Source organism: Perognathus longimembris, chromosome 2 (assembly GCF_023159225.1).
Source record: "Perognathus longimembris pacificus isolate PPM17 chromosome 2, ASM2315922v1, whole genome shotgun sequence".
Taxonomy (NCBI): Eukaryota; Metazoa; Chordata; class Mammalia; order Rodentia; family Heteromyidae; genus Perognathus; species Perognathus longimembris.
In genome coordinates, this window is record NC_063162.1 from 143,335,855 (window position 1) to 143,354,825 (window position 18,971).

An 18,971-nucleotide genomic window follows, 5' to 3' on the forward strand; every position below is an offset into this window, starting at 1 on the left:
TTTTGAACAGTCAAGAGTAGAAACAAAATTCTACACATTTTAATCACTAATTATCTAGGATGATTTTTTTTGCTTATTTTTTCCCTGAGTTTAATATTTGTTAATCATGCTGAGAGTGAAATATCCCAGCATCAGTTTATTGCTTAGTGAAAAAAAAATGGTATAAATGTAGAGCTAAATGAGGACCTGGCTGAGACTTCCTTGGTGAGGTAAGGTAAGTACACCTGCAGTCCATTCCTCTGGGCACAAACGCCTGAGGAATACCCTTTCTCCCCTACAGCAGTGTTTCTCAGAGAGTGGCTGGAAGGCCAGCTGCACCTGCTCATCTCCAGTTCCCTGGGATGAGTCTCTGGGTGGTGGGTGGGTGGAGCCTCTCTGGACAAGCAGCGGGCACTCCCCTGGGGAAGGACAGCAGCTCTGAGACAGGATTCTGGCAGGAATCTGTCCTTAGTAGGCCCCTAGGTGATACTTCTGTACAACAAAGCTCGAGATCCTGTGCTGTTGATGGTGAATCCCGTGCGGTTGATGGTGAACCATGTAATAGGCCTTCAAGCTGAAGGTCAAACTGGAAGGGAATGCCCCTGAATCAGACTAAAATAAATAAATAAACCGAAAAAACCCAACCAACCCACAACTGAAAAAGCAGCCCTTGTTTCCTGAAACACACACATCAAACCTCAGCCAAGCAAATGGCTCTCAGGCCACCACCGACTCTCCCAGAACCCCCAGGCTGAGGACGGGAATCTCTTTACAGCATACTGGTTCCACGTCACCAGGTAGGGATGGGGGTGGAACTTCTGATACAACCTCATTTAAAATGCCAAAGACACATTAAGTGCTCATCCCTTTCACAGTGAGATATCCTCTGCAGCTAATATGCCAGGCTCAGACACAAGACTGCTGGAGGAAAAGGGACCCTTGCAGGACAATCTGACAAGTCCTTCTAGAAGCTGACCTGCAGAACACGAGGACATCTCTGTCCCGGTTAGCTCAAATACACAAGGTGTTCTGAAAAATGTCTTCCTTCTTGAATAAGGACCTTAATAATAGACAACCAGAATTTCTCATCCCAGTAAGAAGTGAAACAATCAGGAAAACCAACCTGTTAAGTGTGGCCTACAGTTGGCTGTCCCGTAGAGTCAGGGCAAGAGAAGACTAGCTAAAGAGTATTCAAAGGCTCCTAGGAGCCCCAGGGCTCAGGTGGGGGTTTGGGAGTGGAGAGGGTGCATGATGACCAGTTTAGAAATGAGGCTCATTCTAGGCAGACTGTACCCGTGGCCTGAAGCACAGGCAGTCTGGCCAGGTGCTAAAGGCTGTAGGAAATACACAGAGGAAGAGGTCATTCTACCCAGAATTTTATCTAACAGCTACATAAGGCCTGAAGAAAGGGGTTGCTATCACACCTGAAGGGAGAGTCCTCAGAGGGAAATAGAGGCGCAAGGGGCTGATGTGACTGCCTGTCATGACAAGAATGAGGCCCTAGATGCCAGCAACCCTCTCTCCCATCAGCTCCAGAGACCCTGCGGAAGGGTAAGACCTGCCCCAGTTCTCACAGTGAACTTCCACTGCCACCCCCAGACAGGCTGAGCTAAGGTCCCTCAAGGCAAAGCACAACTGCAAAGCCTACAGCAGGAGGGGGCAGCTGGGCCCGAGAAGATGCACGTGAAAGGGTCCTAGAATCCCAGATGCCACTTCCTTGATTCATCAAGTTTTGCTCTAAGGATGCCTTGTCTGTTAAGTGTATTGGTTTTGTTTTTTTCCCTTTGTAACCGTAGTGTACATTAATACCATTTGTTCACCCTTAAAGTAGTTTTAAAAGCCTTTGTGGACGTCGCTATGCTGAATTTTCAGCAAACGTCAATGAAACTGGTTTCTGTTCATGACCAGTAGTTCAGGTTAACTAAACAATAAAACCCTGGAGCAGCCCCTGACTTGGCAGCAGTTCACCATAAACTCAGGCCAAGATCTGGGGAAGAAATAGCCTTTGGCTGCTGAATTTGCAGGCCTAAATATAAAATGACAGCAGCAGCCTCCTGTTTGCTGTGAGAGAAGAGAGAGCCCCAGCCTGGGCCACCCCTGGGTGTGCTGGTGACCCACGGTGGGCCGCACAGAAGTGGCTCTCAAGGAAGGCCCGAGCATTCTCCAGAAAGCACACACACTGTTGTGCCCCATATCTGACCCTCCAGCTGGGCCGGGCCACCACCTCGCCTTCCTGGGTGTCTCCAGCACTGGGGGCACGCCTTCCTGCCATGTCCAGCAGGAAGTAGACCACAGGTTCAGGCGGGGAGTGGGGGAGAAGAGAAACCAGCAGGAGTAGATCCACCCTCACCAGCACACAAAGCCCCATGGGGACTCCTGAGGGGAGCTGCATGCGCTTCTGAATTCATCCAGAAAGCCATCTCTAGAAAAGGGTGGATTTCAGGGGCTAGATAAGAGCTCTTCTACCTCAGGAACTCCCTGCTAAAGGGCTGGGGAAGGGTATCGTTCTCTGAATCAGGATGGGAACCGAGACAGGGAAAAGGCTCAGGCAGGCAGGCTGAGGGGCAGGGTGGGGTGCAGAGCCACAGGGGCAAGGAGACTTACAACAGTGCACTGGGCTGGGACCAGCGACAGGAGCAAGCCAGGAAAAAAGGGAGGCCGAGCCCACAGGAGCCAGGCGGGCTGCCTCAGAACGGGTAAGAGGCCAGCTGTGTCGACACAGCTCTAGCCCATCGTCCAGCCTTTCCTCCAGGGCCTTGAAGGAGGCGTGAGAAAGTACATCCACCATTGCACAGGGGGCAAGGGGTCTCAGGAGACAACGACTGGTGGGACTCCATTGCACTGCCATATGTCAACTTCTTGAGATGTGGGTCAGCCCTTCCTTCTCATGGGAGCTTGCATTTCATTTCTCGCAACTTCCACGTCTGTGGGACTGTTCAGCATCACCTCTAGCACAGCCTGTCATCATTTCCCAACCCTGACCCCTGCTTCCTATCTCCACCAACTCCTCACTAGGCGCCTCCCATGGGCTCCCAGGGTGTGTTGCAGCAGGCTGTGTCACAGCATTGGATGGTTTCAACAAGGCTACAAGACTGGTGTAGGATCCGTCTGCCCCAGGCAACCAGTCCCACCTAGCCTTTTCATTATAGTGACGCAAGAGATAACAGAAGTCTTCCATCATTCATCCGGACTTGAGTCGGAAGTTCCCTCACCACAGGAAGGAGGCAATGACTCCTGGACTACAGTCTTTCCCTTCCTCCATCCACAAGGATAGAAAACTGGTCTTCTTAGCATTCACTTTCAACCTCTTACCCTCTGCTGTCACATTTCCGGGGCCTGCTCCAGGTTTAGGGTGACTACAGCTGCAATCCTTAGTCTGGCATTGAAGATATTCCCAAACCTGGTCCCAGCCTACCTTCTACTACTCACAAATCCTGTCTGGCCACGTGGGTCATCTGTGACGTCTTGCTCATTCCTAACAGCATAGCCTCTTCTCTGTCAGCTGTTTCCATCCTCTCCATCCACGAGCACCTGACTCTTCCATCCTGCTCTGCTCTTCACCCAGCTCCCAGAGATCCTTCTGAACTCTGAACATCTACACCAAGAATCACACTTGGCTCCATTCTTAGATGGCTTCTAATTCTCATGCCTATGTGCACGGTCCCAATTTTGCAACTACATTAAGGTCATTTGAGGACAGCAGATACTTCTCCCTGCCCCCTAGTCCCCCGCGATCAACTGCACACTGCCTGTGAGTGCCACAGGGCACACTGCATCCCATGGTTGCATGGATGGCGTCTCATGACTGGCTCAGTGCATGGTCTTACCTGTAGTACCGGGACTGCAAGTAGGTAGAGCACACAGCCTTGGACACGTGACTAGCCGAACCAAAGTCAATGACCTTCACTCTGTATGGTTGTCGGGAGGGATCCACCAGCATAATGTTTTCTGGTTTGAGGTCAGCGTGGATAAGGCCCAGGCTCTTGAGCTTCATCAGGGCGGTGGCGACCTGTTGGAGGACTGGGCGAATGTATTTGAGGGGCAAGGGGCTAAACTTGTTCTGCTTTAGAAAGTCATAGAGGTTCTGCTCCAGCATCTCAAAGACCAAGCACGTGTGATTCTTGTGCTGGAAGCACTCGTAGGCCCGCACAAAGTTGTAGTCGTCGGCGCTCTCTGTGCTCAGCCGGGCCAGGATGCTTACTTCAATCTGTCCTTGCCGGGCATAGGACGGGTGGTTCTTCAGGATCTTAATGGCCACAATTTCATTGGTGCCCCGTTTCCAGCATTTGACCACTTGTCCAAATGTCCCTCGGCCCAAGAACTCTAAAACCTCGTAGGTGTTGGTCATGGAGCATAGTACTTCATGCTGCACCAGCTGATAATCCCCTTCGCTGTTGGAGCCACTGTTTTTGGAGGTGGCAGTAGATGTGGTGGCAGTGGCTACAGTGGCCCCGCTGGCATTGTTCTGAATCATGGGTGGGTGCTCCTCGATGATCTGCACGCTGCTTGTGTTCTCAATCTCCTCACTCTTACGCTTGAGTCCACATTTTTGGTAGGTATCAAGAAGGCTCACAGTGCTTCGACGCATTAGGTTATGTGGTCCGCCGAGGACTTGCCCGGTGACAGAAGTGCTACTGGCTGATGTTACCACTATGTGCCCAGTGCTTCCTGGGAAGATGATGGTCTGCTCGTAAGGTAGGCTCGGGTTTGGGATGGGCAAGGAGGTGCTGACGGTTGTGGAGGCTGGCTGAGAAGGTGGTACGTTTTTGCTCTGGCTATACACTTTGCTGTGGGAGCCGTACCCAGTCATGTCCCAGTTGGAACTCGGCTCGACTTTCAATTTTTTCACACTACAGAAGGCACTTGATTGAAGGGTGTGAGGGGAGAAAACTTGCACATGTGAGGCCATACCTGCAGGGAAAGGAAGAGGAAAGCACATCTTTGAGTCACCCCTGCAGGAGAAAAACTACACAGATTTATTTAGTGGCTCACTCACTCCTTCTGATCAGTGTCTAGAGTCAGAGAGATTACTGTCCCCCCTCCCCACTTTAAAATAAGCTTGAAAAAGAGCATTGCTGGCACCCAGAAGCACATTCTACCCTCCTTTATGGGACCTGAGTGGTTCCCACACTCCTCACCATTAGGAAGATAGATTTATCAAGAGGAACCTGGGACACATAGAATACAGAGTCCCTCCCTCCCTCCCTTCCTTCCTTCCTTCCTTCCTTCCTTCCTTCCTTCCTTCCTTCCTTCCTTCCTTCCTTCCTTCCTTCCTTCCTTCCTTCCTTCTTCCTTCTTCCCTCTCTCCCCTCCCTCCTTCCTCCCTTCATTCTTGAAGCTTAAACTCAGAGATGTGTTCTCTTACTTGGCATTTTTGCTCAAGGCTGGCACTCTACCACTTCTGACCATTTTTTGCTGGTTAACTGGAGCTAAGGATCTCATGGACTTTCCTGCCCAGGCTGACTTTGAACCTCAATCTTCAGATCTGTTTCAGAATTACAGGTGTGAGCCACCAGTGCCTGGCTGGCTTCCTGGCTTGCTTGCTTCCTTCTAGCACCAGTTCTGGGGCTTGAACTCAGGGCCTAAACACTATCCTTGAGCTTTTTTGCTCAAGGTTAGCACTCTCCTACTTAAGCCATAGCTCCACTTCCAGCTTTTTTGTGGTTAACTGGAGATGAGAGTCTCATAGACTTTCCAGCCCTGGCTGGCTTCAAATCATGATCCTTACATCTCAGCCTCTTGAGTAACTAGGATTACAGGCGTGAGCTACCAGTGCCCAGCTTCATTTATTTCTTATAAAATGTATTTGTGACAGGAATAAATTCTTCCTCCAGTCTCACCAGGTTGCATTCTACTAAAACTGACACCTACACAAGAGGCCCAGTAAGCCGTCAGCCTTGTCAACAACCCTCACAGCCAAGTCCACTGTTAGGGGAAACATGTTCTCACCCAGGGAACATGATCTTCCAGGTTCTAGGTGAGCTTAATTCCCACCGGCATCTTGGTCATCTTAACTGAGTCATGTAGGGTCTAGTGGTCTGATGCTTTTCTTTATATTGTCTTTTGCGGGCATAGGAATAAGCATAATTCGAGGGCCCTTTATTCTTTTTTTTTTTTTTTTGGTTGTTGTTGTTAATTTATATATCAGTACCTTTCTTTAGAAAGTCCTATGACATCATACCAACACATCTGTCATCTAGATAACCTGAGAAACCATTAAGACCCTTTTGAACAACTGTTCCACTTACACTAGAGGCACAAAGGCAGTGGGTTTGGTCAAGGGCTGCTGGTGCCTAGCTTTCCGGGCATCCTGGCTCTCTGAAGCCCTAGCCCTACCCAGAATAGTTACTTAACATCTTCCTCTTCACCATGTCACCGTGGCCCTTCCTCTATCAGCAAATGACCCACATTCTACTTTTGTTCAGAAGCGTGAGGTCAGCCTTTCTTTCCTCCTTTAGTCTCTCCTGCATTTGAAAAACGCTCCAGAATCTCCTTCCATCCTCCACTCTCTGTGTTGTTCCTCCAGTCCCGGAGGAAGTTAGCTGTGCTCGCCTTCCCTCTGTTCCCGTGACCCATATTCTCCCTCTTTCTCTCAAACCTTCTTTCCTCCATTCTTCTTTTTGCTTCAGCTTTTAATTTCTCCCTGGTAACTGTACTTAAGTCCTTAAAAGATACTGAATAGGGTTAGCCACATGAATTACTGTCATCTTTTCCTTCTGCCTTCATGTGTATACGCGGGCATAAACTGAGTTTGGAAAGAACGAGGAGTAACAGCTGGAGTTCCCCACCTCTTGGCCTCTTCCTTCCTCTTACCTGTAAATCAATGCTTTATGCTCCCTTTGTGTTTGGCTTTTTTTTTTTTTTTTTTGTAGTGGTGGTGGTACTGGGATTTGAGCTCAGGTTCTCATTCACACTTGCTTTACAGGTGTACCCAGTCCCTTTTGCTTTAGTTCATTTGCAGAGAGGGTTTCAAGCAAGCCTTGGGTCACAGTCCTCTTTCCTATGCCCCTCATACAGCTGGGATTGTAGAGATGCACTACCATGATCCATCTTGGTTTTAGAAGTAAGCGTATCTAACTTTTTGCTCAGGCTAATCTTGAACTGGGATTACAGGTGTGAGCTACCTTGCCTTACTCTTAATGTTCACTTCCTCATCTATTTCCCTCACATATTCATGCACTGTAGGCCTATGTTCCTAAATATAAATGATTTCCTAATTGCTGGGTCCAGTGGTTCTTTTCAGCCCATCTTTTTCCTTACCTGCTGCAATATCTGATACTAGTGACCTCAACTTCCCTCTTGTTTTTCTTATCTGGTTTCATATAAATCAATAACCTCCTCCCGGTACACCATGTATTTGGGCGGTTCCTCCTTTAAATTGCTGGCATTTCCAGCATTTGTACTCTTCTCTCTGGAAGGCATCACCCATTCAAATGGTTTAAGCTGTCATCTCCATACAAGGGACTCTCACAAGTTCCTCGCAGGCCAAGCTCCCCCGTTCCACTAATCAGGTCTGATGAGCTCCTTATCTTCTCCCACAAACCTAGCCATCCTATCCTACCCTCCATCTTACCACTCCATTCTGCTCAATATGTACTTGGTGATACTGGAGTTAGAATGAGGGCCTTGTGTTTGCCTAGTGCTCTACTGTTATGTTTTGGATATGGTTGCTTTACAGGCATACACCATCATACCTATCTGCATAAAATATTCTAGTCTCTCAGTTCTCAAACTGTGGCTTTATTATGTTTGTTTTTTCCCCCTCTTCCCCTTTTCAGTACTGAGGATCAAATCCAAAACTGCATGCTTGCTAAACAAGTGCTCTTCCACTTGAGCTAAGCCCCTAACTCTTTTGTTTGTGAGCCAGGGCTCATTAACTTTGCCTAGGCCGACCTCAAACTCATGATTCTCTTGTCTTGACCTCTTGAGCAGGTGGACAATAGGTGTGCACCATGATGCCTGGCTGAATTTACTTTTGATGATTGTTTATTGCTACAGACAAGAAGACAGTAAGTCTTAATTTCTCTTGCCTTTAAAATGTTTCCTGTTTATCTCTATTTCTGTTTTTGCTTCTACTTCCATAGTTGGAACACTGACCATTTTCCAATGGTCCTTACACAAGCAGAGAACCCTGGTCTACTTGTGTACTTCTCCCCTTTAATTTGCCTATACCTGGCTGCCAGCTTTATCTTCATAAGACAACTCTGAGTACACTGTTCTTCTGTCCAAACATTTCCAATGACTGTTTAGTAGTCAGGGAATAGAGTTGAGGACTGAACACTTTGATATTCTGATTACACTAACTACCTGGCTGCCTTCAGCTTCTACTACCAAGCGCCCAGGACTCTAAATTCTCATGAAGCTGCCTCCTCACTCTGTACTCCTTCCTACATTCCCACTCTTCACATTGCCCTATGGAATACCCCTGCTGTTTTCTATCTGAACACCATCCAGTTTCAACCCTTCTTTCTAAACGGCTCCAATTCAGAGGTCATTTCCAAGTCTCTATTCGTGTGACTTTTAGCATATATACCAGCCACTCAACCGTGAATTGTGTTTCTGCCTCATACAATCTCTTATTTATAATATATATGTATATATGTGTGTATTCCCCCTCCCCCCACCCAGACAAGGTCTTACTACACACTACACTGCTCAGGCTGGCCTCAACCTAAGCCATCTCGGGTCTCAGTCTCTGGAGTGCTGGGATTATAGGTGTGCACCACTACGGCCAGCACCATTGTTTACCATGCCTGCTGTTTACTCACATGTTTAGGTCATGTTTCCATAACAAAAGTAGATTTGGCAGCAGGAACTACAGCTTTTATTTCACACTGCCTTTGTTTTAGTATTAGACCAAGGTCATGGTGGGCACTGCTGGCAGATAAGCCCTCTAATTGGCCATGTGTCCAGTAGCGCTTTGGTTTCTAGCCCCAGAGCAATCACCAGTCGCCAGTCATACACATCTACAGAACCTAGCCGGGCTGGAAATTAGAGAAAAACCTGCCAATACTTTTCCACATCTTAAAACCAAGGCAGACAGCTAGGCATGGTAACACACACTTATAATCTCAGCATTTGGACATAAGGCTGAGACAGGAGGCTCAAGAATTCAAGGCCAGCCTGAGCTATACAACAAGAGCCTGTTTTGATAAACAAACCACAAACCCAACAACAATAACCAAGGTAGAGGTTAGGCAGCTTCTGTTCTGGGCAGTGCAGTCAGTCTCCGCTTTGCTGGACTGGCTCTACCTCCTCAGGGCAGTCCTGGCTTCATCTCCAAGCTCTACTCTGAGCCCACCTTTATCCTGACGTCAAGGGACAGCAGAGGCTTCCCTTCTGGTTTCAATGCTGACTCCAAAGCTGACCTGGGCACTATCACTACCCATCTGACCACGTCCTTGTGCCTGACAGGATTATTTTGACTTTATTGCTTTTTCTCTTCAGGTTAACCTTGCCCTAATTCTAAATGACACATACAATGGTTCTTTTCTATTCATGAAATGCTCATATTGTTCTAAATAATATGCAAATGCACATATTGCTGAAAATGCCTTACACAATATGCAAATACCCATTTCCTTGGCTTTCAGTCACTTATCCATGGAAGAGACCAAGCAAAATAGCATGTCCCTTGGTTCTCCTGTGGCTCCCTCCTTACTGCACAGGCCCTCGTCCTTGTTGGGAGGAAGTGGTATCAGGGGAGGCAACAGCGCAAATACACCAATTAGACATAAAGGCAATGAGGCACTGTTCCCTATTTTTGCTCTTTCGAAAGGTTCTGGGTGGAAAGGCCAGTGTGCAGAAGTGGAATTTTACAGAGGGGAAGAGGGTAGCTTATGACTTATTTGTTATTGGGATGATAGCCAAGGGCCATAAAACTGTGGAAACCATCACTGGCTGCCTCTGGTGACAGATGCCCAGGACAGGAGAGGAGACCAGTAGCCAGCAACCTCCCTGTACTTCTTGCTATGGCCAGCCGGCTGCCTCCGATTCTGGCTGGACCTGGTGCGGTCCCTGCTAGGGTCAACAACCACTATTCCAAGAACCAGACCCAATTCCCCAAACAGCCTTTCTATCTTTGTTCTGCAGCAGAGGCCATTTTGCTCTGGGAAGCAAAATAAGATATAGCTAAAGAAAGTTTTCAGTGGTTTTATTCAAATCCCTAAAATCTCTTTCTAAGGAATAAAACACTGCTGGCAGTTTTGTAGCTTAATCTTAAAATAATCTTACAGCTACAATCAAACTTATTTCCAAATATTTCTCCTTGTGAGTGTTTTTCTGGAACAAACCTTTCCGGCTCTAAGTGAGTCAAACCCACAACCTTTTACCACTCTATTTACTGAGATCCCTAACTCAGGGGACAAGCAAGGGGGCAGGGGACCTTTATGCGTCTGCTCTAAAGGAAGAACTCATGCTTCCTCTCATTTCTTTATGTGTGTTGACCTCTGTACTCCTTGAGGCTCATTTGCCTCCTCACCAGACAATTTTCTTTTCCCCAGAAATGGCAGGGGCTTATTAATAGGAAATTTTCAGTGCAATCCTATGGCAGATCTCAATTGCTTTTTAAGTTATCTCAGCCCTTCTGGGTTTTAGAAGAGAATGTGGCTCTGCCTCCTCCTCCCCCACCGTGAGAGGCTGGAGAGACTACAGTGGCATAACTGTGAGGACAGGTTTGGAGCCCTTGGGAAAGAGCACAAGGGGTCCAGGGAATCATGGTAGAATAAATCTGCAGTAATCACACCTGCTCCCTACAGGGGTCACCTCACCCAAACCTCTCCACAGAAGCTTTAGTAGCCTCCCAAGGTAAACTCTGACAAGATGGCTATGTTACTCTTGACTGAAAGTGCAGCAAGGGACCACAATCTAGAACTTAGCTTCTACAAAGGAGCATTCCTCTTACCACACCCTCTGACTCCTACACAGCCGAAATCTCAACACTGAATATCACCTGTGATTTTTTTAATGCTAGAGTACATGGAGATGCCATAGCAATCATCAATGAAAACCATTTAAAACAAATTTATTACAAGTTATGAGGTGTATCACAAAATTATACATAGTAACTTCCATGAATGACAAAAGTAACACCCACAAACCAAGACTGATACATAATCACAGTTAACAGAATTAAAGTGAACTATTTGTTAAGAAGTCATTCCTTATTGTCACAGTGAACAGTCTTATACCCCAAACAAGTTCAGCTTACCCAGACTTATGGTGCACTCCAATGGTCTGTATGTTTAGGCGACAAAAACTCTGACCACCTTCTTTGAACTACTTTATTCAAATGCTTGTGTTGCATTAAAAAAAAAAAACTTAACACATACATGCATTTCAAAATACTAATTTCCAAACATTTGCCTCTAGCCCTTTTCTAGATGCCATCTATATTCATAAACACCCTAACACCTGATTTCATTTTTCTTCTGCAAGTACATTTTATTTTTATTAGTAGATACAAGCTATACAGGGGGGACTTTCCATACATGTATACAATACACTCCAATCCAACCCCCCCCATTACTCTCCCTTCCCCTCTTCCTCATTTCAATACAGTTTCAACAAGTTTCACTGTTCCATTTTCATACGTGCCAAAACTTAGTTGGACCCTCTTATTCACCCTCTTTCATTCGTTAGCTCAACTCCCTCTCACGAGTGCCCCCAACAGTCTCTAACATGGGATTTCAACTCCTGGCTCCTCAAAATCTTATTCCTCATGGTTCCCCAAAATCATGAATCGTTGTCTAGCTTTTAAATTCTTGAGCAGCCAGTACACACCAGGTGCTAGAATGGTGTTCTCTGGACAGGGTGAGCATACAGGAGACTCGTGGAGCTGATCATGTGTGGTAAACAAACACAAACACATGCTCCATCAACACCTACATCCTCTCCACCTTGTGGTTACTAAGATGTTGAGTGTGGGAACTAAAGAGTCAAGGGATGGGAGTAGACTCTATGATAGTGAGCAAAACCAGCCCCTGACCCACAGTTCACACCTAAGGAATTAGTTCTGTATGTCTTCTTGTCTTTATGGATAAACGAGAAAGTCATTTATTAAGGGTTATGGATGTTTTTCTTTAACCTACTAAAAGTAACCTCAAAAAAATCTTTATGATCTTGAGGTCTTCACTCATTCTTTCTTCTTTCTTTTTTTTTTTTTTTAACAAATGACATTTCTTCAAGGATTGTCTCACCAAGTCTATTTTCCCTCACTTGTTTGCTTAGTTTCTTCATAACTTCGTATTTCACAATTAGATGAACTCAAAAGTTGCTTCACATCTGAGTACATTTCCTTTCATTTCACCACCCCCCCAATTATCTACTGGAAGATCAGACTCTGGTGAAACTACAGGGATAAGAAAGGGTTCAATGATGATTAAAACAAAATTTTAATTGAATTCAATTTTACTAGATTCTAGCAGAGCACAAGAGAAGGAATTATAAGTAAAAACAGGTGATATTTTATTTAACTCAGTAATTAAGGTTTAATTTGGGCTGGCAGGTGTGACATATATCACCACTTGGGATCCAGGTACATTATCAAGGGAATGGAACCCGGAGCACCTTATTTCAAGGACTAACAAACTTCCTTACTCCTTAAAGTCTTCTGGACACACTCTTTGGTTAAATAGCATTTGACAAAAGCTATAGATTTTGTCTTTTAAAAAAACAAACAAACATTTCTGTAATTGTTTTTCCTTAAAATCAAGAACTCAGAGGAAGGATTAATTCTCACACTAAAATGAGCACCATAATTGTCTTATATATTTTGCTTGTGATAAGCTAAGGAATACATAAATGTCAGATATACATATCTAAATAAATTTGAAACCCCTAGGACAGGGTTAATTTGTATTACTTTTGAAAACCATGTGAATAGAATGACTAGATGTCTCAGGGTGTTGAAAAGTACTAGGAAAAAAATCTTCATTGACATAGGACATAATATTTGTAAAATTTAAATAATTATCCTGTTTGCCAAGTTTGTATTTTAGAATAAGTATGAAGATCATTACAGGTGAGACTCTCTCTAAATGATGCACTTTCACATAGTGTATACTAAATATCTTTGGGGATTTTGTACCATTTTCAGCTAGTGTGTTTACTCATTAGCTGTGTAATGTTAAACATAGAATACAATTCCACGAGTACATATCCACTAGTACATACGATCATCAATATTGCCACACAATTCTTTTGCCAATAACAATTCTAGAGGATGCAACACTGACCATTTGAAAGAAAAAATGCTGAAATAAAATCAATAATTAAATATGTGCTAAGGGTTCTCTATATATGCTGGGAACTGGTGGCTCAGGCCTGTAATCCTAGCTGCTCAGGAGGCTGAGATCAGAGGATTGCGGTTTGAAGTCAGCCCAGGCAGGAAAGCTTGTGAGAGTCTTAGCTCTAAATAATCACTTACAAGCCAGAAGTGGAGCCTTTGACTCAAGCCGTAGAGTTAGTTCTAGCCTTGAACAAAAAAAAGCTCAAGAACAGTGCCTATGCCTTGAGTTCACGTCCCAGGACAAGCACACACATACAAAAATCCTCTGCATAAGGTAGAGCTATACTAGAAGACAGAAAGGAAAGACAAAGACCAAGACAACATCACTACTAACCTAAACGAGCTTAAAAATCTTTGGCCCTACCAAATCCAATGCGTGTTAAGGAAAACTGGCAGTTCTAGATACCATAAGCAACTTGCTAAAGTAAACAGCACAGTTCAGAAGGAGGAATCAGGATGGATTGTGGCCAGGCAAGGTTTTACAGCATGATAAGATGTCAGCTGCGATTAGAAAGGTGGAGGAGCTTTGGAAAGGCAGAGGCTGGAGTTTTAGGTCCTGCAAAGAGGGTGAAAGTCAGCCAGCTATGCAGGGGGAGCTATAGCACTGTGGCTTCTGCCCTCAGGAAGCTTCTGCTTTGCTTAGGGGCAATCTAGCCACACTTGCAAATGAGTAACATATTAACAAATGCTGGAGCAATAATTAACCATCAGAATACACTGTGTACATGAAATGCTCATTTATCCAGTTCATGTAACTCCTGTCTCCTAGAAGCTGGCGTGAAGCCCCTTCACAACTGAATGCTGCTCCCTGTTTCCTCCGACCTTCACTTGCCCACACACTTGCTAACAAGACTTAGGGGACCATCATAGGTGCCCTTGCTCTTTGTCAGATTCCAGGTGCTTACTCCCCACAACTGTACCGAAGAGTAAATATAAATAGAGCTTAGGGAGGTGAGTGACATAGGTTGTCCAAAGTCACTTTGCTACTACTAGAAGGGGTGGGTTTTGGACTAAGGTCTACTTGATTCTCAAATCCATGCCAATAAAGTTCAGTAGCACCTAAGACTAGCAGCCAACCAAAGACCAAAGTCCGTAAGAGAGAGAAGACAGGTCTAAAATAGACTATGGGACATAGCTGGATGTACATCTTTGGGTAAACTAAAGTGCACCCACAAGGAAAATCCTAAATCATCTCTCATTTCTGTTGGGATGACATCTGAGACAAATGACCATTAAAAGTATTAAGAGAAAGTCAATTTACCTTTGTTAACCAAGAAGCGATTGTCGCTTTTCTGATGCACAGTGGCCAGAACACTTGTCTTGAGTAAGAAGACAGACTAAGAGACTCATGCAGGCCGCATGGGCAGAGGGAGGGCCATCCCATCAGGACCTGGATGAGGAGCTAGCTGAGAAAACCCAGGACAGGACAGAAGTGTAGGACTTGGAAGTGAAATGGAAGACACAGGGACAGACATAGGATGTAAGGGCAAAAGCCAGAAAGGAATCAGGTAGGTCTGAAGGACCAAGAGGAGTGGGGCTCCATGGTGGTGGGGGGGGGGGAGGGAGGAAGTGGTGTTGGAGGGGAGAATGCAACTTGTCTTCAACAAGTGGAGGGACAAAACACTGGCAGACTGAAATGTCAGTTTACTCGCTTTAAAACTTGTAGAAATAGATTGCTTTACTTACGGAAGGCCTAGATCAGTACCTGGTGCCTATGTGCTGGGCTGGCTCTTGAATGAACATAAACCATTCTGAAAAAGACAATGGGAATCAACAGGCTGGGCCGAGCCTGCTCAGGATTAACTGGAAGTGAAGAGAACAGGCTCACCCTGAACTTGTTCATGGACAAGGGCAAAGACAAAGGGATATGGCCAAAAACATTTCCAACAAACAGAAGCAGCACAGAATGAAGACAGATCTCCAACGGGGGGAAGATTGCTATGAAAGGTTCAGGTGCCAAAGAGGCCAAGAAGTGTTGTGACGGTGAGCACACAGCCCGGCCCGAGAATCTGCTGGTGAGAAATGTTCTATATGTACCAAGAAAAACACAGGTGGTGAGAATAGGTGAGAGGTTTGTGGCTGGAGATGTTGACACCTGGATGAAAATGGAATCCGTGTGAGTAAAGCTGTTTCCCAGGAGAATCAGTATAGAAAGTAGAGCAGATGGCAAATAAAGTAATCCTTGGGGGCAGAGATTCTGTCAAATGGTATGAGGAGGACAGTATGAGTCACAGGGCAAAGTCAAGGATAAAGGGATTATCAGCACAATCAAGGTACTGGTCCAGGACAGTGAAAACAGGAGCGGCTAGGCCTATGCTGGAAACCAGCATCCTCTTTTCCCACAGTGGTCCTCGGAGAGAGAGAGTGTGCTCTCCTGGGTAGAGAACCAGGCAGACCAAGTTAATCCCTTGTTTTTCCAAGAAATCTAATTCTCTTAAGAACATTCAAAACCCTTTACATCTGCCTTCAATCATCAAATTCTACCATAAACTGAGTTTCTTCAATTGAGAAAACATTTCTTTTCTCCTCTATTCTGCAAATTCTCCATACATCTATCTATCATCTTCTGGTTCAAAGCTTGCCAATATCAGCCCTTCTCCACATTCAAGGTTTCCTCTCTTTCTGAAAGTTGCTAACCTTGCCCACAACTTCCAAGACTCTTTCCAGTTGCCTTCCTATAAAATGCTACGACAGAACTGATTTCCTTACAATCAGTGAGCACAAGCATTCCACGTGTCAGTGCTCACAATCAGAAAACTCCAGATCCAGTCCAATGCAGGTCAGGGATGTGAATGCAGTCAATAGCAAAGTGCTTGATTACTATATTCAAGACCTTCGGTTCAAGTCTCAGCACTGTAAAAGGGAGAGAAAACGACATGAAGAGGAAAGGGGAAAAGGGGAAGGGAGGGAATGGAAAAGGAGAAGGGAAGAGAAGGGAAAACTACAGCAGTACAACTAATCTGATGCTGGTGGGGTAAAGAATTATCACTGATGAAAGACACATGCTTTTCAGTTTTCTACCGAAAAAAAATGATGGATTCAAAGAAAAATGTACAAAAAATAACTCAAGGAATCCTTTTTAAAACAAGTTACATTAATTAAGAATCTTAATTATTTTTAAGCAGTATTCTTTTTTAGTTTCTTTATTCCCCTTATAGCACTATGTTAGAGCTTTCATTACAAAACAAGTTTATGGTATCATAGTCATTCATCCACCATTCTTTTTTTTCATCCATTCATTACTTTTTTTTTTTTTTTGGATAGGCTCATTAAGCAGCATCTTCCTGCCCCAGTGTCCCAAGTTCCGGGACTAAAAGTGTGTGCCACAATGTGAGGCAAAAATCAGTAATTTTGAAACCAAAGTATTAGTAGGCCATAACTGTCCTAATAAGAAGGTACTCTTAAAGACTTAAACAACAGAAATGGGCTGCCTCACAATTTTGGAGACTAGAAGGTCAAGGTCAAAGTGCTGGCAGGATTGATTCCTTCCAGGCCTTTCTTTTTGGCTTACGTTTGGCAATTCCTTCTGGGCCTTTCTTTTTGGCTTATGTTTGGCATCTCCTCCCTATGTCCCTTCATGTTGTCTTTCCTCTGTGTGTCTGTGTCCAAACTTCCCTTTTTAAATAAGAGCTCCAACTGGAGCTCACCACAATGACCTTACATCACCTCTGTAAAGACCTTCTCTCCAAATAAAACTCGAGTGGGATGACACAAAGCATTAGGGGTCAGAAATCCCGCATGAGGTTTTTGAGGACATATAATTCAGCCATGACAACAGGTTTAAGGAGGCCACAGCATTTATAATGTGCTCAATATCAAGTGTCATGATATTCCAAAAGAACTGTCTTTGTTTTTCCCTCCCTGGTGGTAAGGTAAGTTTGTTTTGTACTTTCCTTCTACTTTGTCTCTGAGTAGCCGAGAGCCAGTAGCTCATGCCTATAACCCTAGCTTCCCAGGAATGAGATCTGAAGATCTCAGTTCAAAGCCGGTCCAGGCAGACAAATCGGAGGAACTCTCTAATTAGCCAACAAAATACCAGAAGTTGAGGTGAAGAACAGCAGTGATGAGTGAAAACGTTGAGTGAGGACTCAAGACCCTAAGTTCAACCCCCAATATCAGCAAACACACACACACACACACACACACACACACACACACACACACACACACTTCTGAGTACACTTCACTTCAGTTGGTCACATAAGACATTAAGCGAGGTTCTGCATGCATTTAGGTCATTGTACTTCTGGGAAAGGCAGAGGAATGCGTCTACATGTATGGAGGAGCAACTTCAGTCACGGGGGTAGCAGGAGACCTGGGAGTGGCATAAAAATACCATCAACCCTAGGTTTTCAGCTGTGAATTGGAGTGTGTCAAACACTGCCCCACTACCCTGCAGAGGCTCAAAAAGACAGCTTAACTGTGGCTGGGATGGAGTTGGTCAGGGCTGGCAGGAGCCCCTCCTCACTTCGCCTGTGCAGTATTGGGAGCCTCTGATTCTCACCTGTTACCCACATTGTCCTTTGTGTCCCAAGTCTGTAGAGTTTGTTACATTTTTCAACCTTCATGTTCTTTCCCACCTAGGATTTCAGGAGGAAAATCTTTCTACACACTGAACAGGATGAAATCAGCAAACATCCACAAAATATAAAAACAAACCCAGTCTCATTTCTGGTTTCAACCAGATGAAATCAACTTAAATAAACATTCCCCCCCCCCACCCCAGAGCTCCAGCAGGCTGCTCACTTTCTCCTGAACTGCTCAAAACCAGGATGGTTCAAGTTCCAGTAGAGCAAGTGCGCAGGTGCAGGAATCACAATCCACAGAGGCATCCTCCCAGCTCCTTCAACACTCTCAGGTACCTGGAGCTCCCAGTCCTGCCTGGCAACCATCTCAGCAAGCCAAGGACAAAGCTGGGGAGTGGCTGGCAAGGAACATGCCTTGAAGATTTACAAAGCATAAATCAAGTTCACTCAAAAACGGTAGGTTTTGTTCCCCTTGTGCAAAAAAGAATCCATTATCCTTAAATGTTTGGCATCATATTGGCAAAGGATATATCTTATCTACCTAGCCCTTCACCATTCCATGCCCAGACTTGAGCTGTCTTTCCAGGCTCATCCAGAAGTCTGACACACTCCAAATGAGAGCTGGAATCTAATCCACTCTCATTCTCACTGGTGGGACTACCATGATGCCTCTGCAAATTCATGCCAATTCTACTAGTCAGTGTTACTTTATCACTCTGAGTAATCTATCACCCTGTGACCTCTTAGTACCTGTGGATGTGACCTTATTTAGCAATAGGGTCTTTGTAGATGTGATCAAGTTAAGATGAGGTCATATGGATGGACTCTAGTCCAATAGGACTGGTGTCCTAATAAGAGGAGGGATGGGGGGAGTGCCACATAAGAAAAGCTGCAGGGATTGAAGTAGCTGCAAACACAGCTGCAAACACCATGGGTAGTACAGGCTTCCAGGGCCACCAGACACAAGGAGGAAAAGGCAAAGAGCTTGGAGCCCTGGAAGGGGCACAGTCCCGCTGACACCTCGATCACCAACCTCCAGAACTGTAGAAGAGACATCTTCTGTTCTAAGCTACTATGTTTGGGGAACTTGTCCTAGTAAGAAAGTGATAGGCTCTGTAATACAACTCAGGATATATTTCTCTGAGAAAAACACACTTGCACTTTGGCTATGAGAGAGT

At 45.2% G+C, this 18,971-nt stretch overlaps 1 protein-coding gene across 3 annotated transcripts in view; it reads right to left on the reverse strand.

Moving 5' to 3' along the window:
- Hipk2 (homeodomain interacting protein kinase 2) overlaps positions 1-18,971 on the reverse strand; it is a 179,921-nt gene that overhangs the window by 113,255 nt on the left and 47,695 nt on the right. For all 3 annotated transcript variants that reach the window (XM_048340320.1, XM_048340322.1, XM_048340321.1), the window contains exon 2: positions 3,807-4,890. In XM_048340320.1, coding sequence (XP_048196277.1) covers positions 3,807-4,890 — 1,084 coding nt within the window. The remainder of the gene's footprint in view (positions 1-3,806; positions 4,891-18,971) is intronic.